At 56.6% G+C, this 24285-nt stretch overlaps 1 protein-coding gene across 10 annotated transcripts; it reads right to left on the reverse strand.

The window, feature by feature from the left end:
* On the reverse strand, positions 1-23934 carry KRBA1 (KRAB-A domain containing 1). Of its 10 annotated transcripts, none has more exons than XM_064487247.1 (18): positions 23701-23934; positions 17179-17287; positions 16628-16747; positions 15813-15947; positions 15035-15187; positions 14134-14265; positions 13745-13924; positions 12744-12899; positions 11933-12157; positions 11276-11449; positions 10678-10851; positions 8901-9053; positions 8239-8421; positions 7179-7373; positions 6965-7096; positions 5815-5886; positions 5100-5261; positions 1-3647 (listed from the first exon to the last, which is right to left on the reverse strand). In XM_064487247.1, exons 1-18 carry the CDS (start codon positions 23710-23712, stop codon positions 2716-2718), a joined length of 3399 nt encoding a protein of 1132 aa, XP_064343317.1. In that variant the 5' UTR covers positions 23713-23934; the 3' UTR covers positions 1-2715. The 10 variants fall into 10 exon arrangements, with proteins under 10 accessions (XP_064343317.1, XP_064343316.1, XP_064343322.1 ...); XM_064487246.1 differs by having other exon boundaries at positions 15035-15184; positions 17179-17305; XM_064487252.1 differs by having other exon boundaries at positions 10678-10739; positions 11276-11366; positions 17179-17305.
* Positions 23935-24285: the final 351 nt, after the last annotated feature.

Genomic DNA, 24285 nt, shown 5'->3' on the forward strand with positions numbered 1-24285 from the left:
CAAGCGCAAAATAAGAGTATATTCAAACCCAAATACATCAGCAATTGTATTACACCTAAGTGGATTAAGGGCTCCAAGTAAAGAGCAAAATCTGTCAAGCCGGATTAAAAGACAAAGTCTAACAGTCAGCCATTTACAGAAGCCACACCTAAAACACAAGGACACTGGTGGGGAGCAGGTCTGGTCTGCCCTTGTGCGAAGCTCCTTCAGGAGAGACCGGTGACATCATGGGGCGTCTCAGCCAGGGCACTGTGTCCCCACACCTCTCCACCCCTAATGCAGACCCCCTTCCACTGGACCCCTCAGGGCTGGCCTGGAGACTGGGGGGCACCCGCTCTGACAGGTTGAGGCAAGACCTTGCCACTTTCCAGGTTTACAGTGACCTTGGGTGGGCTGGCGGTAGATGGGACACTGAGGACTGTGACTGGAAGGGTTGGAAGGGAAGGAAAGTTTTCTGGTGACTTCCCAGGGTGGTGACAGGTGGAGCTGGCCCCGACTCCAGACCCAGAAATCCCTGAGTTCAAAAAGGCCCCCTGGTTTCTCCCACCAAGGTGACCACATTTCCTCACAAAGTAGATGGAGATGGACATGGTACCAAACTCCTCAACTGCATACAGACTTTTCACCAAATCACTGATTCCAGAAGGCCTCGCAGTTAACAACCTAAAGGCTTTTTGTCCAGGTGGCAGAGGACTGGGTGACGAACACGGCTGCAGATCACGGAGTCTCCCTTTAATTTTATTACTTACTTTCCTCATTCTTGAAAAAAGACGAGTTTCCTACAGGGTCTGGTTGGATCTGGAGCCTCTGGCCTAGGCCGCAGCAGGCCAAGGTGGGCAGGCTGTGCCCAGGGGACGAGCACTGTGCCAGGGGGAGGCTGTGCGCCCGCAAGCAAGGCCCTTTCAGCCCCTGGGCCCCTGTGGTCCTTCCTGCCTGCTGCACCGGGTTGTGTGGGGGCTGGTATCTGTCAAGTCTGGAGCTCCAAACCTTAAAATGCCACCCAGAGGTAGACAGGGGTGCAGCCTTCATCACCCCTGCTCAGGAGGGCGAGGATGGGCCCGAGGGGTGCGGAGTAGGGTGCAGGGAGCGCCCCCTACCGAGTCCTGCCCTTTGTACTGGCTCTGAAACGTGCCCAGCGCCACTCCCTGCACAGCCTGGAAAGGAGCTGGTCTCACCTTCCTGAGTGGAAAGTCTAGAACTTTCCTGTTCCTGAGTCTCTAGGATGGCTAAACGTGAAGAGACTGTGTTTTAAACATCCTACTTACATGATCTTATCAACACTAGCTTTCAGGTTAGTCATCTTGGGACTTATTCCAGTCCTGGGAACATTCTAGCACCCGCCTGTGATGGTCTGTCTGTCTGGCCCATCAGCATCAGCAGCCTGCTTCTTCCACAGGGACAGCGAGGAGCACAGGCCAGGCCCTGAGTGTCCACAAAGACCCCGATTTTAGGGACACACTTGGTACAGCAGCCACAAGCCCCCCCCCCCCCCTTGTGCAGTCATCATGGCTACAGTCCCTTCTGGGCCCCCGAGCTGGCTGGAGCCTCAGTACTGCACCCAGGTTCCCCGACAGCACAGCTAACCATGCCAGGCAGAGCCCTCCCAAGGATTCCCAAGTAAGGACTCGAATGGGAGAAGATCTCACCCTGGGGAGGGAAGTGAGGCAGATGATCAGCAGGCCATTTCCGAGACTCCATCAAGTGCCACCTGAGGGGTGGGGCCCGGAGCAGGCCCGTCTGGCCACCAGGGAAGCAGGCCTAGTGACCCTGGACATACTTTCTTCTCCCTTAAGGAACCCAGATAAGCCCAGCCCCGTGTGTGTGTTAAGGGCTGAACTGTGTACCCCTGGCCAGATTCATATACTGGAGTCCTAACCCCAGCACCACAGAATGCGACCTTATTTGGCGGCAAGGTCTTTACGGAAGCAACCATGTTCCAGTGAGGGCACGAAGGTGGTGTCCTTAGACAAAAAGGAAATTTGGAGATGTGAGCTCAGGGAGAGCGCCCTGGGATCACGAGGACGGCCACTGACTGACAAGCCAAAGAGAGAGGCCTGGAACAGCCTCAGAAGGAACCAACTCTGCCGACACCTTGACCGTAGACTTCTGGCCTCCAGGATGGCGAGACTGTAAATGTCTGTGGTTTAAGGCTCCTGACTACTGCGGCCCTGGAACCAGTACAGCGCGTGCTGTGTGCACTCTGCCCCCAGCAGTCACCCGGGAACTCCTCCCCCAGCCTGCGGAGGGATTGATGACTTCTCTGCACGGTGTGCAAGGTCAGGCAGCCGAGCCGGCTTGTCTCCAGTGCTGGTAACAGCCAATCAGCCACACTCCAGTGTGGCCCCACTGACCTCCTTTCTGTAGAAGCCAAGGACCTTTCCCTTAGAAACCCCCTTCTTTGACTTTAGAATCCATATAGGTAAATCCAGCTTAGACTAGGGGGCGGAGTTCTGCCTTTCTCAGCGCTGGGATCCAGACAGCAGGTGTTGGGAAAACGTGCTCTCCTGGCCCCTTTGCAGCTGCTGGGAGCACCCCAGGCACACATGGCAGGCCCGTGCCCAAACACACACCACCCTGGCCAGCTCCAGGGTTCCGGCAGGAAGGACAGAAGTGACATTCAAATTAACCTGAGTCAGGAAAGCCAGAGGCTTGGCTGAGGGATGCACACCAAAGGGTGGCATCCCTGAGCAGACAGCATCCTGGAGTCTGGGGCAGTCAGACCAAGGGCAGCCTCCTGGCCCCTTCACGGCCCAGATATGGGGAAGGTTCTGCTGGAGGCGGGGGAGGGGGGAGACTGGCCCCCTGGAGAGGCAGCCTGGGTGGAGCATCCTCAACAGGACTGAGCCCATGAAGACGGCAATCAGGAGGCCCCCACTTCGGGTCCCTGTGTTCCCCACCCCACAGTTCCCCCTCGAGGGCTCTCTGGAACCCCGCCAACAGGCGGCTTGGATCCTTGGGCCAGTTTAGAGTCCTGGTGGGTACAGCTACTGCAGCCAGCCGCTCCACATCTGCACTGGTCATGGGAGGGGCCACCTGGGGGGGTAAGGCAGCGGGCACTGAAGGGGGAGGAGGGCTCTGGCAGCCCCCAGTGTGTCTGAGGGGGTGATGCACAGTCAGCATGGTGCGGCTGCTGCATGCTGAGGAGAGAGGCTGCTGGGAAGGGCTAGAGCTGGGCCCAGAAGGTTCTGCTGGGTGGGTGTCTGGAGGCAGCTGAGGCACCAGGTGCAGCCTCCCGCTGGACAGGCCCGAGTCGCCAGCCCTGCTGCCTTCTGCTGGGCCCCCCAGGATCTTTGGTCTGGGCCTGGTGGGGCCCTTTTGCCTCCAGTAGGGCAGGTGTCTGCGAGCAGGGCTACTGGCCCAGCGAGGGCCCCGGGGGAGGCCCTTAGGCCCAGGGCCCCTCGGGCGCCGCCCCAGCCGATCCACCTGGGTCCTCACGGCGGCCACTTCCTGAGACAGGCCTGCCAGGGCCACCTCGAGCCGATCCAGCTTCTCCAAGAGGGCAGCGCCAAGGCTGCAGAGCTCCTGCTGCAGGGAACTCCCACAGGGGCACGGCGGCTGTGGGCAGGCGAGCGGCAGAGCCGGGGGGACAGTGGCCACGGCGGGCGGCTCGGGCAGACTTTGGGGCAGGGGCCTCCCGCCGGTCCTGGCTGCAACCAGAGCGGGACAAGGGTGAGAGCCCTGGAGCATCAGATCTTCTCCTCCCCTAGGGTCCCACTAGCTAGTGCGTTTGGCATCCAGCCCCACCAAGGCCTGGCTTCAGCCAAGAAGGAAGCAACTCAGGCTAGGGAACATCGAAGGCTGTTCCCCAAGTCCATGTGCAAGACAGGTCACAGATTGGGTCTCCACGGTGACCAAGTTTGCTGAGAACAGTGGCCTTCCCACCTTCTAGGAAAAGGACGGGTGGGTTCTTTGTGCCACCTTTGGCCCTACTGGTGTCCAGAGCACCTAACTCTACCCTCAGGAGCCAGTGAGCAGGGCCTGGAGATGCTGCAGATGGCATGAGGCCAGGCTGTGGGCGAGGGCCCAGGAGGGCCAGTCCAGCCTGAGGCCCAGGTGCTTCTAGGGGCTGACCAGGGGGCCGAGTCAGCACCCAGCACTACTGGTCAAAAGCAAAGCACAAGGGTCCCCACCCCTCTTGACATTTACATACCCCCCCCAATCAGAAGTTATAGTCTTAAGTAAGTTAAAGCTTAAGTTACTTTTTAAAAAAATTACCTTACTCCTTCACCCTCAGTTCCCCTGGAACTGGTCCCCACCTGAGGAAAGTCTCACAAGGAAGCCCTGTCACCACCGGAGCTGTGGGACAGACCCACTCTCCCGCCATGTCTGAGTCCCCAGCCCGGCTCCAGCCTGTATTTTTCAGGGCCTCCAGGGCTTCAGACAGAGGAGAAAGTGAAGACTGGAGCCCAAGGACCCAAACGCTGCCCAGCAAAGTTCCCCAGAAAGGATCTCGGCTGAGGGTGAGCGACAGTGTCGAGTTGTAGGCAAGGTGGGGGCAGCGGGTCTGCCGGCCTCGGGCCAGCCCCGCGCTCCTAACAGAGCAGCTGCACCTCCAAGGTCGCCAAGCCCCCATACAACGGAGCCCCCGCAGGCATGTCTCTGATGCGGTTTAGGGAAGAGCCTTCTCGGGGTCAGGGGATGCAGAACCACCCTCCGGGGACGCCCCCGGCCCGGGCACTCGACATTACTGAGCCTCAGTTTCCCCATCTATTCTCTAAAGTCCCCTCCGACCCCAAACTTTGATTCTGGACATATCTATTCTGGTAAAAAAAAAATCTGTGTGTTTTGCCTCTACAAAGTGTGTACTTTTATGAAAAAGCCAGCTATTTCTATAGGAAAACACTGAAATGAAACAAGCAACCTGAAGCGAGCTCGAGGTGAACTCTTCCTACTTATGACCCAAAGAGCCTGGAAGGGTGTTAAGAAAAAGCTTTCCCCAAGCTGTGACCCTGGAGGTCTGGCCGGCCCACCCTGTCAGAGGGAGCTGAGCCATGGGGAGGGAGGTGGGTGACCGTGCAGACACTGAGCCCCAGCAGCCCCTGTACCTGCAGGGTCCCCAACAATGATGATGCGATGGGGTGGGGAGGCCGTCAATTCACCTGTAACAACTGGTCTTCCGTCTCCAGGCCCCAGGCCCCTAGATTCTTCACTTGCCCTTGGCTTCCAGGACAGGGGACCATGGGCTGACCCAGGGGGCTGGCAAGGCTCTGGCCCCCTTCTTTTCTCCAGCTGAGGGGCCGGGCAGGGATCGACAGCTGTCCCTGCAGGAAAAACACAGAGCGTTTGGGGTGTGGACACACACCACTTTGCCAGAGCCATTCTGACAGGGGATTGTTGGACGTGGCCTAAAAAATAAAAATCAAACTTTCAACTTTCAAATACTGGTTAAATGAGATGCAAGATGAATATACCGGAGTTGCTGGGGGCCCATCTCTGGCTGAATGGCCCACTGGGGCATGTGTGGTTAGGGTGGGCGGTATTGTTTCTGGAGTCCTCTGCAGCTCTGGCATGATGCCTCTGGATCTACCAGGAGGTGGAGGCTGGGAGAGCAGGTGGAGAGGGCCACGATCTGCAGGTCCACCCCGTGAAGCCCCTCCAGGGCTGAGCTGGGGGGCCTGGGGGCCATGCTGGCTGTTTCCCACTAGGCGCACTGGGCAGTGAGGAACGCGGGTACAGCAAGGGCCTGCACAACGGCCAAGGACTGGGTGGAGTCACTGGCCTGAGTGTGGGCGTGGGGGGTGAGCTCCCTTCCCTGACCCTGCACCCCCCACCCACCCCTACCTCCTCCAGTGCTGCCCAGGGGGCCAGGCTGACCTGGGGTCTCCGAGCACACTTCTCTCCAGGGCAACTGGGACCTGCCTCCGGTCTTCTCTTCTGCTTTTCCTGCTGGGAGCAAACACTGGGTCAAGCTTGGACTGATAATCCAGGTGGCCTCGGGTAGCAGGCAGCTGTTTCCAGCTTTCTTGACAGGACAACCTCCAAGTTCTTCCAGACAGAGGTATCTCACTTTTGACATTATTTTTGTTTATTGCCAATTTTTTCGAATGTACATTATTATTTCCTTTACACACATTCATACATATACATATATACACATAATGGCAGTGTGAGCACCTGCCATTAAGCTTTGATTGTCGAGGCATCCCTCTCAAAGACATCCTTCTGGGATAAACATATCGGCGAACACAGCTACTGGCAACATAACCAGGTAAGGAACGAGGCAGCTCGCAGATCTGGGTACCCTAGATCACTGACCACTGGGGTACCCCCACTTCTCCCTTCCTGTACCCTAATTCCACACTTGGGTTTTAAATAGGCCAATAAAACTGCCAAACACTAGACAGCCCACCCTCGACATAATAAAGACAGAACCCAGGCCCACGCACGGCCTCTCTCCCTACAATTTGCTGAGTGCCCCTTGGGTATGCCATGTAACCTCTAGGATCTGTGAATAATAAATCCCATTCCTCAAAGTTCCCTGATGAAGTGCATCCTACGATCTTTGTAAGAACTTCAAGGGCCAGCCCAGCTGGAACACTGGCCCCAGTAGGGGAACTGTATGTGGGGCTTGCTCCCTACAAGTCATACAGGCCGGGGTGAGCGCCCCAGGCATTCCTAGCTGAGAGCATCATCAACAACAGGCTGGGGCCGACACAACAGTGTATACAGGTACATACATTATGGAGTACATGTAATGTGCATGTTATATATAACGTATAGGTATTAAGTTTATTACCAGGGTAATGAAACATATTCATTTAACATTCTTGGGGTCCCATGTGCCTCAATAACTCCAACTTCTCTCTTGGACACAGTTCATATTATGGGACCTCAAGCATGACAAAAGTAGAGAACTTTCTGGCACGAGTCAGGCAAAGTAATGGGTGGGACGCAGAGAACCCCATCTCTGGACTAGCGGCCCTCCTGGGAGACACACCCCCTTCTCAGGAGACCCCAGGCTCACCTGCACTGAGACCGCAGTGGTACTTGGGCTCGCCTTTCTTTGGGCCCTCACCAGGGCTGCTGCGAGCGCAGGGGCCGCCAGGGCGCAGGGACAGAGGGCCAAGGCCCTTGCAGCTGGGAAGGCGGTCCCTCTCTGTCACAAACAAAGTGGGTGTCAGGGCGGTGCCAGCACCCTGGGGTGGGGCTCCCGACCCTCCTCTCCCCAACAAGCTCACCCGGCAGGAGGGGCTGCCAGAGCTCAGGCTCTGGCCGCAGGTCTTCTCCTTCTGAGCTGCTGAAGCTCGAGCCAGGGCTGGCGCTGGTGCTGGCGCTGGGACTGGCCAGGCAGGCGAAGCGCAAGGGCCCCCCAGGCAAGATCCCCTTCAGAGAGTTCTCCAGGCAATGGAGTGGGGAGGGCTTGGAGGCTGGCTCTGGCAAATGGCAACAAAAGAACCCTCTGTCCACCAGCTCAACAACAGGCAGGAGGACCCTCTGCCTCAATGGGCAGGCCTGCAGAGCCGGACCCCTTTCAGCTCAGCTGATGCTCCACACCAGCTCTGCTGGACCCTGAGCAGCTCCTTCGCTGGCCATGGAAGGTGGACAGAGGCAAAGCCAGAGCCTGGCCTGGTCTCCAGCTGCTCTAGAAAGCAGCTGGAGAACCTTCCAGAAGTCAAAAGACCCTGGAAGCCACTAGCAGTCTGCTTCCAGCCAGGCCTTGGGTCTTATAAGCTGGGCAGCCCCTCCTACTTGCACTCACTCAGGGCCAGAAGCCTGAGGAGAGATTCAGTTCTGTCCACAGGAGGGCCCCTCAAAGCCAGTTCCTGCCTGGTGGGAGTATTAGAAATACTGTATTTATTCAAATAAGTCAGACCCTACCAGACTTTAGCAAATCTAGGATGGAATTCTGCTATAAGGTTAAGCTGCAGTGGTGGCGGTGGCGGTAGCGGTGGTGGTGGTGGCGGCTGCGGCAGCTGCAGGAGACCCCCAGCCCTCAGGCAACTAGAAAGATAAAGGAAATAACCCTTCCTTCACCCAGAAAAACCCAATTGCTGGAAAAAAACAGTGCTCTCCCCACTTTTTCTCAGTGCTTTGTGTTGCTTTATCTTCTTTCAGCACACCTCAGAGTATTCTGGCCAGCATCTTTTACAAAATACACACAGGCCCCGGCTGGCATCCAGGATGGATGTAGATGGGGAGGGAGAGGGGAATAAGAGAGAAGGGGAATCTACTCTCTCATCAAAGATTTTATCTGGAGGGAAAACATGCCACTAAGTACGGGGACAGATGTCTGCTCACCGTCTTGGAGCCACCTCCACCGTCCTGGCCTGGTGGCCCCAGGGTCTTTGAGGCCTCGTTGGAAGCAGGTAGGGATGGTGCCAGAGGCAAGCGCCTGTGGGCTGGCCAGTTGGAGGCTCCCAGTGGGCATGTTTCCTCGATGCTGTCCTGGATGGGCTGGTTCGCACGCCTCGCCTCTCATTCCTGGTTTAACAAGAAGCTAGTGGCCCGTCAGCCCAGGGGCCCCGTGTTAGCACCAAGGCCAGGAAGTCCCGGGACAGAGAACAACTCCCATTGTTGGGCTCTCGGGCATACGAGCTCCAGGTGTGGGACAGATACCAGCCCAGCCCTGCAGATGTTCGTGGGAGCCTTCCCAGTCCTCTGGGGTCTCTTTATTCCCAGACCCAGCCACCTAGACTCCTGGGAGGCCCACAGCTCACTGGCTATGCTGGACACCGAGGCTCAAAGGGCCAACACAGCCAGGATACAGACACTCCGCTGCCAAAGCCCCAGCTCAGGTTCGGACTCGGAGCAGCAGACCGTGGGGCTGGGTGTCCTGTCCTGCTCCACCCCCTACTCTGGCACTGGCAAGCCTCTGGCCAGGCCACTTTCAGAGCGCCATCTCCTCGCAGGCCTTGGGGAGGTGGCTCCGAGGCAGTCTTAGATGCTGGGCAGTGCTTTACCTTCCTTGTCTGCCGTCCAGTTCCCAGGCTCTGCTCTCTGTGGCCCCCTGTCCCCCACTGAGGACCGGTACCCGGCAGGCTGCGGCCCAGGTGCAGGTATCTCTCTGAGACAGTTCTCCAGGCCCTGGAGCGGGGAGCTTCCCACAGGGCTTCCTGTGAAAACCCAACATTTGCAGTCCTGGCCGGCTGGAGCTCAGTCTCTACAAACCCCAGGAGCCTGGCCTGTGCCCTGTGTCCAGCGCAGCTGGGGCCACGGGAAGCGGCACAGAGCAGGGGCCTGTCATGCCGGCTCAGGGCACCTGGACGGGACCTGGCTCTAAACCCTGGTCGGTCCTGCCTCTGGGAGGCCCTGGGAGAAGCCACCAGGCCTCTGCCACCTACACAGAAGATGGCCAGTGGGCTGTGATGAGGGAGAGGGTCCCCGAGGCTGGAAGGTCATCATCACTAATCAAAGAGGAAAATGCTCATGACGTAGCAGGTCGAGAAGGGGAACACTAATGCATTTCAACTTAGAAAAAAAACAGATTGCAAAAATCTTACTTCTAGTGATAGAGCTGTGCAAGCAACAGGAACTAGATGGACCGAAATTCTAGAAAAGGGAAGGCCATTCCTAGTGAGGTGACATCTCTGCCAAGCTTTCCCTGTGGACACTGCTGAGTCCTGGGGAGGAAGCCTCTATGACGTGGCGTGAAACTGCTGTTCGGGTGACTTAGAAAATCAGGGCCGTCGACAAAGGACGCACAGAAGGAACGTACTGGTCGGGACCGTGGACCGCGGAACACGACACAGCCGTGGGAAAATGGGAACGGGGCAGTCAGTGTCCACGGACCCTGAGACCAAACAGAGGAAGACGCCAAAGGGAAGTGCTGAGACAGAGAGCAAGGGGACAGGCTGTGCGCAGAGCATCCGGCCACGCGCAGTCCCTGCAAGTGCAAGAACCCACAGCAGCGGCGGTTCTGGGAGGACGCAGACTGGAGGAGGGGTGCAGGGGAGGGAGGCAGCTGCCACCTTTCCTCCACAACCTCCCCAGCCTCCAAAATGACCACATTACCTATTGAAAACTAAAAATTAAAAAGTCAGCGACATGTTGGGAGGTAAAAACCCCCACACCCGAGAGACGGCCCGTGGCAGGTACAGGAACCAGGCCCACAGACACCGGAGGCCCCGGGCCTGCTCGATGGACCCACTGGCCTGGCGGAGTCCTGGGTGCAGCCCCAGACCTTTCCACTGACAGTGGGCGAGGCCAGGACACAGAGGTGAGCCCCAGGGACCTGGTATCCATGGACAAGGCAGACAGACAGCCCTGGGATTATTCAGGTGGGAAAAAGGTTGAGAAGAGACCACCAGAGGGTCCTGTAAGGTCCCAAAGAGGTGACAGCTCACACGGAAGCCTCTGCTCAGAGGGACCTGGGTATAGGCCACCAGACACACCCTTTAAGGTGGTTTTACACAAACCTCAGGGTGATTTTTCTGAGTTGGAAGTAGTCTGCTGTGACAGACACTGACTTCTTTGCGACTGGGATTCTTTTCATTTTTTTAAAAGATCTTAGATGTTGTTCTGTCTCTTCTGAGCCAAGTCACTAAAATAGACCCCTGACTCACCCAAAACAGGTCCTGTCTCTGCTCCCGCCACGGCATCCCAAGCTCTGCTGGCGGCACCAGCGCTGCAGCCAGACTTGGTTGGGTGGGACACACAATGGGGGGTGGGGGAGGGGTGCTCCAGTCCTTTCCCAGGATCTGCCAGGATCCACTCCCCACCTCTGGCCGCCCAGCTCACCTTTCCCACGCCGGTGCCCCTGGCTGCCCTCAGAGCTCTGGAAATCCAGGTCCCCGTCAGTGCTGCTGGACGAGGAGAAGCTGGTGGGGGTGCCTTGGGAGCCTGGGGGGAGGGCGGGGCTGTCTCTCATGCAGCCCTGCAGGCCCAAAGCCAGAAGAGGCCCCATGACCACCTCTGTGGGAAACAACACGCTGGCATCATGGGAAAACCACAGAAGAGGTCCCTTGGGCCCTGAGCTGCGGACGGGCGCCCAGATCTACCCCAACGCATCTCTGACTGGGATTTCCCCTTAGGTTAGGGAGCTCATGGCACAGATTAAAATAGCATAGCACATTAACCCACATAAACCCAACCGCTGGTCTCGTTGGCCTAGAGGATAAGTGAGAGCTCATCAGAGGAGTGAGTTGGCAGGAGAGTTTCACTGGCTTCCACCAAATGCAGGGGCTGTCTGGGGGCAGGCGTGAGAGGGGCTGGGGGAGAGGGGCATGTGCCCCAGGAAGCCTGGGATGAGGAGAGGGGGACCTAATGGTGCCCTCAGCATCCCCCTCCGTCCCATGTACAGGGAGAAACATCACCCCAAGCCCATGGCGCAATGTACCTTTGCTGTGTGATCCGAGGGGCTGTAGCTTGGGCCTCTGAGACCTGGGGTCTCCTGGCTGGGGGCTCCGGGACCAAGAGGTGATGGGCGGCTGGGGAGGTAACGACCCACTCAGGGGAATGCCCTTCAGACAGGCCTCCAGGGCTTTCAGGGGTGAGCTCGAGGCACTGCCGGCTGGGATGGGGGAGATGGCCCTATCACCATCTCTGGCACGTCCCCCCGGCCCAGCCCCAGGCTGGCCACCCCGGCCTGCCTTCCGCAGGGGTGGCGAGCCCTGCACCAGGCGTGCATGGGAGGCTGCCAGGAAGGACTCCCTTTTGTGGGGCCTCTGATCTGCTCTCTGCTCCCCCAGTCAGGGGGAATGAGCCCAGGCCCAGGGGCGGGGTGGAGAAATGCACACCTAGTGGCCAGCTTCCTGAGAGTCAGGAATTCTCTGCAAAACGAAGGTCCTTACAATGGAAGGCGCCCTGGGCAAGGCCTGGGTTAAGGAGGATGGGGAGGAAGGGAAGGGATTAACTGCTTGAGTAGGACGGCCGGAGGATGGCCTCTCTGCCCAGGAGACAGGCAGGTGCCCCTTCCCCTGGTGGCTGGTAGAACCTTGTTGGGGGGCCGAGAGTCTCACCACGGAGGACTTGAGCAGACGACCCCAGGCCTCACCTTGAGCTGCAGGGCCCCAGCAGGACACTTGGACCCGGGTGGTGTCTCCGCTGTCCCCAGGGCTGCCAGCAGCAGTGGGGCTGTGCATCTGCTTGCTGAGCTGACAGGACACAGGCAACAGGAGGCTCGGGGCCCAGCCGTCCTCCGTCTTCACCACAGAGAGCACGCTGCCAGCTCCGGGACCAGGCCCAGGCCCAGGAGGAGGGGTCTGGAGGGGTCGGGGCCCTGCGGGAAGCCTTTCATGAGAACTTTATAGGGTGAGGATGGGGCTTCCAAGGCCCACAGCCCCCAGAGCAGTCTCAGCTCGAAGGCAGTCACTGCTCAATCACCAGCAGATGGACCAAATCACACCCTTGCCTCCAGAGATTTCTCCTGAGAGCTGTCAAGTCAGCCCCCCAGACAGCAGCAAGTCAGGGCTTTCCTCCAAGCCAGCAAGCCCACCTCGGATCCACTTCCACAATATTCTGGGTCACTAAGAACCACTGGTGAGCCCAGATGAATATGACAAGAACCTCCAAGTCAAAATGATACCCCGAATGTCTGCCGGCGGAGCTGTCTTCTATTTTCTCTCTCCCTTCAAACTATCCCCTCCTTCCTTCTGGAACCTCAGCTCCTACCATAAGAGCCAACCTGGAATATTATCACTTTATTGTTCTTCCTACACGCCCAGTTCCTTTCACAGTGATGACCCCCGACAGGTAAGTGCTCCAACCAGCACACAGATGTGTGGGCCGGAGGTCCTGCTGTGCGGAGCAGGGAGAAGAAACGGGTGACATCCAGGGGTCCTCCCTGCCCAGTCAGTGGCCTTTACCTCCAGAACTCCTCTTCCAGGCAGCCGGGTCCTCTTGCAGCCGCGAGTCCCCCGCCGCTGAGGGGCTGGGATGCCTGTCCCGGGGCTCCGGGATCTCCTTCAGACAGTTCAGCAGACCCTGGAGGGGACAATCCCCTGAGGCTGCCTCTGTCTTCACTACAGGGAAAAGGAACACGTGTTCACCCTGAGCCCAGTGACCTCAGTCTTGGTGACAAACAGCCAAAAGAGGTACGCAGTTAAAAGGTCCAAGGCCAGAAACCTTGAGATGTGGGTCTTCTTGTAACTCACTTTGCCTTGCATGGGGCACTCTCTTCTCAGTGCTCAGTTTGAAAATGCCTGTCTACCCACCTCTGAGAACGGGATGAATGAAAGGAAGATGGGAAAGTTCTCCTACAGGAGAACATGTGGTGTCGCTCTGAGGACAGATGAAGGAAGCGGGTAGACTGCAGCACTATTCGTAGACGGTTCTCTGGGCCCTGAACAGAACTTAACTTGAGGAGGACCAAGCTTTTTACAAACATGCACATACACAGGTCATGTGTACCTAAGCCTCACAACAGCCCTCTGGGGTGGGAACAACTATCCCTTTACAGACGGGAAATTGAGGCTCAAAGGCTGACAGGTGCTGGAGTCCAGTGTGGGTGCCCCTGTCCCCACCATGTCACCCCAATGCCCCAGGTCCACCCAAGCACCCCACTTAGTGCCAACATGACACACACTCAGCATCTCCTCCTCAGACGTCCCATACGAGGACAGGTAAAGAACACAGAAGCATGCAGGGCGAAGTCTGTTTCTGAGTGTTCTCTACTAGCTGACCAGCACTGTTCTACCAAAGCCACGTGGCTCCAGAAACATGACACTGATGATCCTGGAGCAGCCACGTTAGCAATGGCCCTTAGAGAAGACCTTATATTTATAGAGAAGGAGCTACAGAAAGGCAATTTGAGCTTTTCACGGGGTCAGAAATCTTGGCCTGAGGAGACGGGCCCACAAGGACTCACCTGCCCAGGGCGGGCTCGCAGGCCCCAGCTCGGCTCTGGTCAGCCGCGAAGCACCAGTAGGGACAGGATGCGGTACGCCCAGGGGCCCCTCGGAGGGCTGGGGCCCCGGCTCGAGGATTTCCTTCAGGCAGTTGATGAGGCCTTGCAAGGGGCTGTTCCCAGGAGAGATTTCTGCAGCTCCTGCAAGGCCACCCGTGGTCAGGGTGGCCCTGATGGTGGCGCCTGTGGGGCCTTCAGGGCATCAGATTTCCCACCCGTCAGGACAGGATGGCATCTGCCACGCAGGGCTTTGAGGAGGCCCAGATGGGAGAGTCACACGCTGCCTCACTGGATCCGAGCCCGCCTCCCTCTCCCGGCAGGCCCCAGTCTCAGGAAGGCCAGCCCCTCACCTGCGCCTGGGGGCCCTCTCTCCCGATTCCCACGGCTCTTCCTCCTGCCGGGGCTACAGGTGGGAGGGCTGGGCTCCCCGCCCGGGGCTGCTGGGCCCTCCTCCTCCACAGACCTTGGCTTGTCAGCAGTTTCTGTTGCGAGAGAGACAGGAAGGCCTTTCTCACCCCGGCTCCTGACCCTGAGAAATCACCCTAGATCCGGTCCCCATAGAGCACAGGCTTCTCCAGCCTCTAAATCCCTGAAGGGCAGGCACGTCCCAGGAAAGCCAGCTCCCACAGGCATGTTCCAGGAGTCCCTCCTAGGAGAGGTGGGGTCTCCCCCATTTTCTTCTGGTGTAAACATAAATACCAAGACTGTGCGCTCCGGGACCTCCTCCAACTCCAGCCTCTGACTTTGGCTGGGTAAGTGATGTCCGTAGCCTCAACAGGCAGCCCTCAATCTTGTGCTCATGCTTCTCCAAGCTGGGCAGGTGCGACCCCAGAGCAGAGGTGCCAAACGACACCTGAAACTACAGGCTAGATGGGGTATGTTTTTCAGGAGTGCCAATTTCATGCCATAATAATTTAAAATGTCTTACATAAAAAGAGATATTCAAATAATGCAAAATTTGCAAAAATAATAGTAAGAAAAAGACCTAGAAAAATTCTAATGGCCACCTTGTCCTCCCCTGCTACGAGAGCTGCCCTGATGGGGAGGTCCGAGAGTCCGATCCGGCACAGGAATCCGCAAGCGGGTCTGGGTGAGAGGTCGCCCAGGCCGAGCACCTTGCGCCCTTGCTGGTCCACGGACAGAGGCCCAACACTGGGCCTGCTCTCTGGGGAACCTGACCCCAGTCACCAGGGGAGAAACCGAGTTCTGGAGAAAATGAAGCAGGTGTGGGGCCCGTGCTGAGTCACTTACCGGTGGGGAAGGGGCTCCCCTGCCCCCTGGCTCCGGAAGGGCCGCTGGATGAGCTACCGCTGGGCGTGGCGGCCAGGCCAGGCCGGCTGATGGGTGTGTCCGGAAGGCAGCCAAGTGGGCCTTGAAGAGGGCAAGTGTCCTCCATCACAGCTGCTGTCGGTGGGAAGGGAGAGGACACTGGAACTAGAATTTAAGCCCGGCAGGAGGTTAAATGCACCCAATATTCTCCCGGTCTGGCTGTTCCTTGCTGTGTTCCACTGACAACAACCAGGACATCAATAACCTCTACCTTGTCATCCCTGAGCTCTGAAATGTAGACTCACAGCCATGGTCTTGCTCTGGTAAGACCCCTCCCACCCTACCATCAACTGAGAGGACTCAAAGGAGCCCTGTGGGCTGGGGCCGGTGGGAGAGACCCCCAGGGAGGTAGGAGGGAGGGCGGGCAGAGCACTGGGAAGGAAGGAGGGTCTGGTGGGAGGAGGCCTGGGTCCCTGCTGGCCACTCAGACAAGGCACAAATTCTTTGTCTACAGAACAGGGATCGGCCTCACGGGCCACCAGGGCATGGACGAAGCCACGTGGAAAGAACTGTGAGGAAAGTCAGAAGGCGCGTCTCACCACTATCCCTGTGCTCTCAGAGGATGGGCACGCCGCCCGGGCGTTCATGTAAGGGGGTGACCCCACAGAGGGTCTGGCAGGGGCTGGGCAGGCACACGGCAATGCCCACAGCTTGAGCTTCTCTGGTGGGATGCAGAGAGGCCATCTGATGTCTGACTCACCCTCAGGGCTAGCCCCCTCCCCATCCAGGCCGGCTCCCCCACTCTGGGGACTGACTTCCCCGAACAGGAACTCTGGAATCTCCTTCACCAGCTGCACCAGGGCGGTGAGGTGCAGACTGTGCTGGGGTGCTCCACCTGCCAGAGAGGCCACAATGAACACCCACACCCTACAGCACTCATGCTTCTGCCCCCAGCTTCACACAGCGTCTAGTGTGTTCCTCCTGCCACGTGAGGGGCAGCAAAGGAGAGCTCCACGTCCACAGATAAAGAAGATCTGGGCTCAGAGCAGGTTACCTGCCCATAGGCACAGCCAGGAGCAGGGCGCTGGGGACCCTCGGTAACTGAGTTCTTCTATACTCTGTCACTTTTCACCTGTTACTCCTCAGAGGGGACTGCCAAGGAGGGCTGCCTCCCCATCCCTGCCACCATCAGGCCCACTGCCTCTCCTGGCCCACCATGGACCGCATCCACCACCTGAGGTCTCTGGACCTGCAGGAGCTGCGGGCTAGCTCTAAACGGGTGGTGGCAGGAAGGGAGTCTGAGCGGGGGATGCTCTCCAAGGGTGACTCCAGGCTTCTTCTGAGCACTTCACGCAATGGGTAAGAGGGTACCAGGCTCCTGGCCCAGAGGGGTGAGGAGTGAAAAGTCAGGTCAATGTGGGGAGGGCTGAGGTCACAGTGTCCCCTAATGAATGGAGCCAGGCACTGAGGACCACACCATGGGAGGGACAAGAGTGAGATCACTTGGGCCCAGGTTGCCCGGGGGACCAGGATGCCCAAGGGGGCCTGGCCCTTGGTTCTGCCAAGGTTACTTACTCAATGGGCTTCCTCCCCTAGGACGCTCCTGCCTGTCACCAGAGCAGCTCCCGTCCTCCATGGGTCCTCCAGGCTCCGTGGGAGACAGGAAGGCAGAGAGGGGGGGCAGCTCTGCTGTCCCTGGAAAAGAAAAGAGGGACAGTTCCCCAGGAGTGGAAGCTGACCTCCGCCCTCCTACACACAATCACGCAGGTGGCCCAGGCTCCTGCAAATCCTGTGTGTGTGTGTGTCACGTGACCATTCAAACCCCAAGGACTGTCAGAACCTCACAGACCAGTGCTCAGTTCTGCCAGTTTTTTAGAGCCCCCACCAAATCATATCCAGAACCCTGGGACAGTTCACAGAAGCCACAGCACAAAAGGTGAGCGAGGCCCCCAGCTCAGCCCAAGGCTCTCGGATGGCCACTCAAAGGATGCTTACTTTGCAAATGAAGATGGGTGTGGCAGGCCCTAGGGTCACAGGGTGACCCAGGACCCGCACAGTGCTGGATGCGGCCTCCCTTCTACCATCGGCCCAGCTCCTGCCTGCTCTTTACCCAGGGAGATCCTTACCCAGGGAGACCAGTGTCTCATAGTTTTCCTGCATCACGTCCAGGAAAAGTGCCCTCTGCTTCTCCCCCAGCAGCCGCCACTCGTCCTCGGAGAACCGCACGGCCAGGTCCTGGAAGGCGACGGGCACCTGTGGGCACAATCCCAGGGGATTTGGCTGGTTCCCTCCCAGCGAGGCCAGCCTAGCTGTCCCCAGCTGAGGGACCCAGCCCACGTCTCCAGGTGTGTCCCGGGAGAATCATCCTTCACTTCTCTAATCTGGGAGCCTGTTACACTGTTTTTTGGTTTCACAGAGAAGGGCACAGAAGAAACCTGGGGTCACCCTAGCAGAGCATCCCCTGCTACCTTACAGCTTTATGAGAGAAAAGAAACATTCTGTCCTAATTTCTTTAAAAACAGTTATTAAGTGGGCTTTAAGTGCCCATCAGACCCTAGAAGATAATCAGTATCTGGTAGGCATGAATTTAAAATTATAGTAAAAATTAACTTTGTGCACATTAGGCAGACAGAATATAAATTATGGGAAGGGTCCTTCGGGTTTAGAAACAAACGCTAACTATTTATCTGTAAGAAAAAAACTATTAAATAAAATGAAGATATTCCTGATAATGTAAAAATAATCTACTGCCTTGTTTCATCAACTTTAGTCAATGACTTTAAGAACCGTCGCTGCTACCAACTCGCGGCCTTGTCACCGATGGCACCTGCCCCCGCTCTGCCTGTCTCCCTCTGGCCGCTGGCACAGTGAGGACACACCCAGCTGGAGGCAGCCTCTCCATGGACTACCTACCTTTGTTTCAGAGGCCCAAGGGCCCAAAAGGTGGTCAGACACCTCGGCCTCTTCCTTCTAAGCTCACTGCGCTTTCCTGACCACCTGACAGCCACGCAGCCGGTGGACTCTCCTGAATGAACCTCTGCCCCTCTGGCCAATCGCTCTCAAAACATGCTCAGACACCATCCAAAACATCTCTCAAAGGGCCACTCCCATCTCTGCCTGGCCTTTAGGACAGACACAGCATAGCCAATGTTCGGGTCTGCACAGAAGAGCCAGCAGAGCAGGCCTGAGGCCTAGGAAGGCCTGCCTGCAAGGCTGGCCCAAGACTAGAGTCGGGGAACTTGATTTCAGAAAGTTCCCATGGTTCCCTGACTTCTAAGGATGGTTCACTGGGCCCAGACTGTTTGTACAAACAGCGTGGTTTAAAACACTGCTTTCCTTCTGGGACTCTAGGATTTGGGGACGTGCCAGGCAGAGGGGGCCTACGTGGCCAGCCCCCAGTGAAAACCCTGGGCGCAGATCCCCAGCGAGCTTCCCCCAGAAAGAACACTCCGCACAGGCTGCCACGACTCACTGCTGGAAGAATTAAGTACGGCCTGTGTAACTCCACTGGGAGGGGGTGCTAAAGCTTCTCTGGGTTTCCTGGGGGACTTGGCCCACATCTGAGCCTTTTGCTGATTTTGCTGTATCCTCCTGGTGTAATGAATCACAGCTGTGAACACAACTCTACGCTGAGTCCTGGGAGCGTTCCTAGCAAGTCACTGACTCTGCGGTGGTCTTAGGGATCCCAACACAGGGTCCCACTACACTTCCCGACAGGACACGAGCGCTGCAAGGGCCCAGAGGGCATCCCACCTGACACCTCTGACAGGGAGGCCTCACCACCCGGTCTGGCCCCAGCTCTGCAGCCTCACCCCCCCACTGCGTCCACAGCCACCTGCCTCGCTCTGTCTTCTGCTCCCCTCCACTCCTCCCGCTACCCCCTCTTCCTTTTCTGCCTTCTAGAGTCCTAACCCCAGACAGGCTCGGGAAGCCCAGGGCTTGGGGAGCAGGGAGACACTTTGGTCACGGAGTCCGCGTCTAAGCTACAGACTTGAGATGGAATAAAATTTGGTTTTAAGGCAGGACAAGAAAATTTAAGCATAATACACACCCTGCCTGTATTGGGCCCTCCCTAATGTGCAATATGTATCTGCATTAGACATTAACCAGACTTCAAAGGCAGGAATGTCTGCTCCACCATAAAAATCAATGTTTTTGTTTTTTCCCCCTTCTTCATTCTTTTCCCTAATTCTGTAAGAGGTCATGGTGACCAGTTGCTCACTTCGTATGTGTAGATCTGGATAGTGTATCTTTGGTGAACGTTATACAAAATCGTCAGGGTGCCATTTTTTTTTTCAGGGTGTCATTTTGATGAACGATCCTTTGTCTCTAAAATGTATATAACTGTGCCTTCGATCTCTAACAAACAGAACAGTTCTCAGTTTTCTGAAAGACTCTCCTGGGTTATAACCCTCACATTGGCTCAAACAAAATTCTCTATTTTTCCTTTAGATGAACTATTGGTTAATTTTTTTAGACACTTGGGAGCCTCAGACTTGTTCCAACAGGTCCAGGGCACAAACACTGCCAATGGGCTGGGCACACATGTTTATAGATGTTATTGTGTGAATATGGGTATGTCCTTTAAAGGCAATACTGAATTTATTTTAAAACACACGGAAAGACCACAATCTAAGGTTTTCAACATTCAGAAAGAGGGTCACAGAGTCAAAAGGGTTGGAAGCCCCACTCTCTTACTGTTACAGTCAAGAAAAAGTGTGGAGCGGGCAGGGAAGCGCCAAGAAGTTACAATTACTTCTCTCTTTTCTTTTAAACATTTAAATATGTATTAAACTCCCAGTATGACAAATACATTAGAGCAAAGTCAGTGTCCCCGGAACCTGAAAACAAGTCAAACCAAGCCATGGGGGAAAGATCTGCCTCCTGGATGGGGCCTGGGGCTGAGGGACGGGGGAGTCTGGAATGCCCAGGTCCTGGCCTGCGGACCTGTCAGGGAGGCTAGACGGCAGGCCAAGGGGCTGGAGCCGGGTTACTGCTGCCCAAAGGCAGACAGCGCCAACGCTGAGGCACTGTTACCGTGGACCAAGTCTAGAGGATACTGTGAGGGCAAGAATTTGCCTGGGTGTCCCCGGCCTTGCCCAGGTGATGCGAATGTCTGTCCTGTACCACAGGGCTCTTCCTAATGGCAATGGATGCTTCAGGCCATCCTGGCTCCACGATGCCAGCTGTCAAGCTCATCCTGCAAACCTCTGTGCTCCGACTCCATGAGCTGGGCTCCCAGAGCAGGTGTCACGTTAGGTAGTCAAAGACTCAGTCAGCCACCACACAGTTCCAGTTTGACTGTCAGCTCTATTTTTCACTGTAAATTAAGGAATTGGCATATTCTCATTTATCTATTTGTGCTGTGTGAGTCTGGTGACAGTAGGTCGATTCCCCTGAGAACTGTAAGCTGGGGGTCACTGACCAACACCAGGCTCTGCACCTGCAAAACAACAGTTCCGCCAAGAATACCCCCATTTTATAGGAGGCCGGTAAGAAGAGACGAGTTGGGACAGCCTTGGAGGCAATTTCTTCTCCGCCTTCTGGCAGTTCCACACAGAGCTGGCTCAGCGGGTCCAAGTTAGCTCAAGGGAAGGACATGCTGACACCAGTTACTGAGCTACGGTGGAGAAGGGGGTGTCCACCTAGCACAGCCCTTCCCCGGCCTCTCTAGGGAACACCAGCCACGCTGTGAACTGACACCAGCCCGCATGCCTCCCCATCGGAGCGAGACCTGGGGATCCCGGGGCCATCCTCTGCATGTGCGCTTTCCTCATCATGCTGCATTTATATGTGTATCAGGTGCACAGACCCCTGGCCAGCCTCCCAGCTCCATCTGCCTCTCCCTCTCCCCCTCTAACTTCAACACCCACGAGGATGCACTGAGATTTTGGTGCCCCTTCCTCTATGCTGGACTATGACTATAACCAGTCATCAGATCAGTGAACTTTCACTTCTTAGAAAATTATTATTACCCAGTAAAGTTTGTAGAGATAGAACATGAGGGTATCTACAAAAAGAATTCCCATTCCCAGTAACCTCTAAATAAAATCTGAACATTTAACAAGATTTCTAAGGTGGTGGTGGTAGGGGGGTGAGGGGAGGGTCTTGAGTACAAATAAATGATCCTGTAGCCACTGCTAAATGGCAGAGTCCAAACGGCACGGTCGTGGCTGGAGCAGGCAGTGGAAAGAGCAAGGGCCCAACAGAGCCAAGTGGTACTTTTCTGTTGGAGAGTTAGCTCAAGTCACAGGCAGCTTCTTTGCTTAGCAAACTGGGTGAAAAATACTCTGTGTCCTTCTCGTCTCCCATCAGAAGCTATTTATAACCTAACAACTGAAAAACAACAAAAGTGCTTTTAGGTTCAAATGATTTACTTTACAGTTTCCTTTTAATTGGGATTGATTTTCTCACCTCATCTTGGATCTACTAAATCATGATTATGTTCAGTGCTTTCAGAGCCCAGAATTCGACATTTCAAGCTTCCCAGGTGATTCTGACACAGTCTAAGTTTAGAATCACAGGGTGCAGTCCAGTCACGAGCTGGAGACTGGGCAGAACACGCCCGGCCTGTCGGAAGTGAAAATTACTCGGGTGAACAGGACCCTGACCTCTCCCCAGGGGCCAGCTGTCCTCGCAGCACGTTTGGGAACTAGAAATCACAGACGACTGCTGTACCCCTTTAAGAAGCAGAGGATACAATGCCAACTTCCACTCAGAACAGGGGAGCTCTTCAATTTCTACTTGAATACCTACAGCAATGAGGGGCTCACCAATCCTATTGCCGGCCTCACCCGGCAGCTACGTACTGGACACACCAAAGGGCAGAGTATGGGGCTTTGGGTTTGACCTCAGGAGCCAGGCTGCTGGAATTCCAATCCCTGCTTTGCTTCGTATTAGCCGTGGGCTTGGCAAACTCACTGATAAAACCAGGATCATAACAACCTCTCTTGTAGGGATGTTGTGAAGATAAAATGAATTAACACAGGAAAAGTGCCTGGAACAGATGCTGGGACAGAGTTAAGTGCTAAGACTCCTATTACTGCAGCCAAATCTGTCTGCATTAACGTCCACCTGCAGGTCACAGCCTGGCACCTCCAGCTGCACAAACAGGCTCTTGCACACACTATTTCTGACCCTGAGTGCCTCTTTATCTCCTGGCTAAATATACTAGTTCTTTTAGACATCCGGAAGGGATGGTTTCCAGGCCATTCACCACCTCAGCCCCAAGATAAACTCTTCTGTGACAAAGTTCTCATACAACGGGAATGGGAACTGACTGTGGCCAGGGTAGAGGGTTCCATCAGTAGTGTTCCTCTACCCAGAAAAAGCAGGGGAAGAGTGAGGAGTGTTTGTGTCTGTGCATGTGCCCAAAAGGGAGGGTGCCGGCACAATGTGAAAATGCTCAGGCCACAGACACGCGCCTTAGGTCCTTCCGAGAGCAGACCCGCTCTGCCAGCGTTCCTCAGGCTCGGGCTTCCAGATCAGACCCTGAACCTTGCTGCCCCCACCTTTGGGCTGTGCTTCCATACCCTGGGCTTTTGGGAGTGGCACTGGAGATGAAGACAGGAGGCCTTTCCTCTTCCTCTCTGACTGTGACCTACCACTCCCCCAGGCCACTCCTGGCACCTTCTCCATGAAGCTACTTGGTGTGAGGACACACCCCAGAATACAAGAACTGAAAGATCAGTGGTCCAACCCCTCATTTCTTAGAAGAGGTAACTGTGGTATAAGAAGGCCTGAGCATGAGGCCAGTGGACATATCTGAGCCACAGTGTTCTTGGGCTGCTTAACTACCCAACCAGATCTGCAAAGGAGGTTGCTCCTGCTCCCACAACATCCAATCTGCCTGGCTTCTCCCTTGCCCCCAGGACCTTCAGGGCATTAAGGACACCAAGGTCCTGGCAGAGTGCTGCTCTGCCTGGCCACAGACTGCCCCAGACATTGTCCAACGCCACCACTCCCCTCTCCTGCCCTCAAACCATGGGGTCTACAGTTGCCTGAGGTCGGCCCAAGCCCATGAGTGACCACAATTACAGAACTGGTTCCAGGGGCCCACCCAGACCGCTGGGTACCATCATATTTCCTAGCACCTTCACAGTCGTGCACACAACTTGCCCCAACTGGTCCCAGGCTACAACAGATGGGGGCTCTCTCTCCAGCTCTCAGATCTACACATTTTACCTAATGGATAAAACCTGGGACCTTGTTCCATGCCCTTGCCCCGGGTCCAGGATCCTATCAAGAAAAGCAACAAACAGATATAACTCATTCCTCTTGGGCCTTCATTCCCACCTCTCCCAGGATAATTTATAACTGAAAGCCACGCCGAGGGAGACTGATGCTTAACCCAAAGGAACGGGTTTCCAAAGGTGGAGAGAGCCTCCAAATACATGCACACTTCGTGGCTGGGAGGGGGGAGTCCGAGGACCTGGAAATCACCGCACCAAATCCTGCGCACCAGCACCCAACCCCCTCCGGCCAGGCGCAGTCGGATCCCAAACTTGGCGGGTCCCGGGCTCGCCCCCGCCCCCGAGGCCCGTACAGCGCCGCGCGATGCGGAACTGCCGAGGCGTCCGTCAGTCCAGCCGTCCTCCCCAGCTCGCAGCGGGGTCCTAGCTCGCGGCGCTGTTCGGGGCTCGCCTTACCTGGCGCGCCATCACGGGCTCAGCCTCCGCTCCGCGCTTCCGGCGCGGCCGGGGGCATCCGCTCCTAGTCCGCAGGCTGCGTCGCGACCCTCTGCGGCGGCGGTGACCTAGGTCCACGCAGGACGAAATCGGGTCTGGGGCGCAGGCCGCTGGGGAGGGTCGGGGTGGGCGTCTGGACAAGCCCGGCGCCTCGCATCCCAGGAGAGGGAGTCCGATCTCCGCGGCCAATCCGGACGCAGGCGCAAACTACACTTCCCAGAAGGCGCCGCGGCGCCGGCGTGGGGCGGGGGAGGTGAGGACGGGGCGAGCGCGGGGCGGCCTGGTCCACGCCCCCTCCCCACTGGCTCGGCCAGCGACCTCGCAAAGTTGCTGGGAGGGGCTTGGCGCAGGGATCCGAGTGGCCAGCTGGCGGTGTGCTTGCCCGCGTGTACCCATCCATCCATCCATTCGTTCTTGCGTATAACATTTACTGAGAGCATCGTATGTGCCAGGTTGGGGATGTTCGGATTAAACAGGACCTTCGTCTCCCAGAGGACGCATCCCGTAAACCGACCGTGACCAGGGCATCCGGGGAGGCGTCGGGAA

Source organism: Camelus dromedarius, chromosome 7 (genome assembly GCF_036321535.1).
Source record: "Camelus dromedarius isolate mCamDro1 chromosome 7, mCamDro1.pat, whole genome shotgun sequence".
Classification (NCBI taxonomy): Eukaryota; Metazoa; Chordata; class Mammalia; order Artiodactyla; family Camelidae; genus Camelus; species Camelus dromedarius.

What these genes read in the sequence shown, in the direction of transcription:
- KRBA1 (XM_031455578.2), bottom strand. An exon ending in GAGAGGGCCCCCAGGCGCAG is followed by an intron (nt 13,925 to 14,133) that starts GTGAGGGGCTGG and finishes GTGGCCTTGCAG; the next exon opens with GAGCTGCAGAAATCTCTCCT. An exon ending in TGCGAGCCCGCCCTGGGCAG is followed by an intron (nt 12,900 to 13,744) that starts GTGAGTCCTTGT and finishes TTTTCCCTGTAG; the next exon opens with TGAAGACAGAGGCAGCCTCA.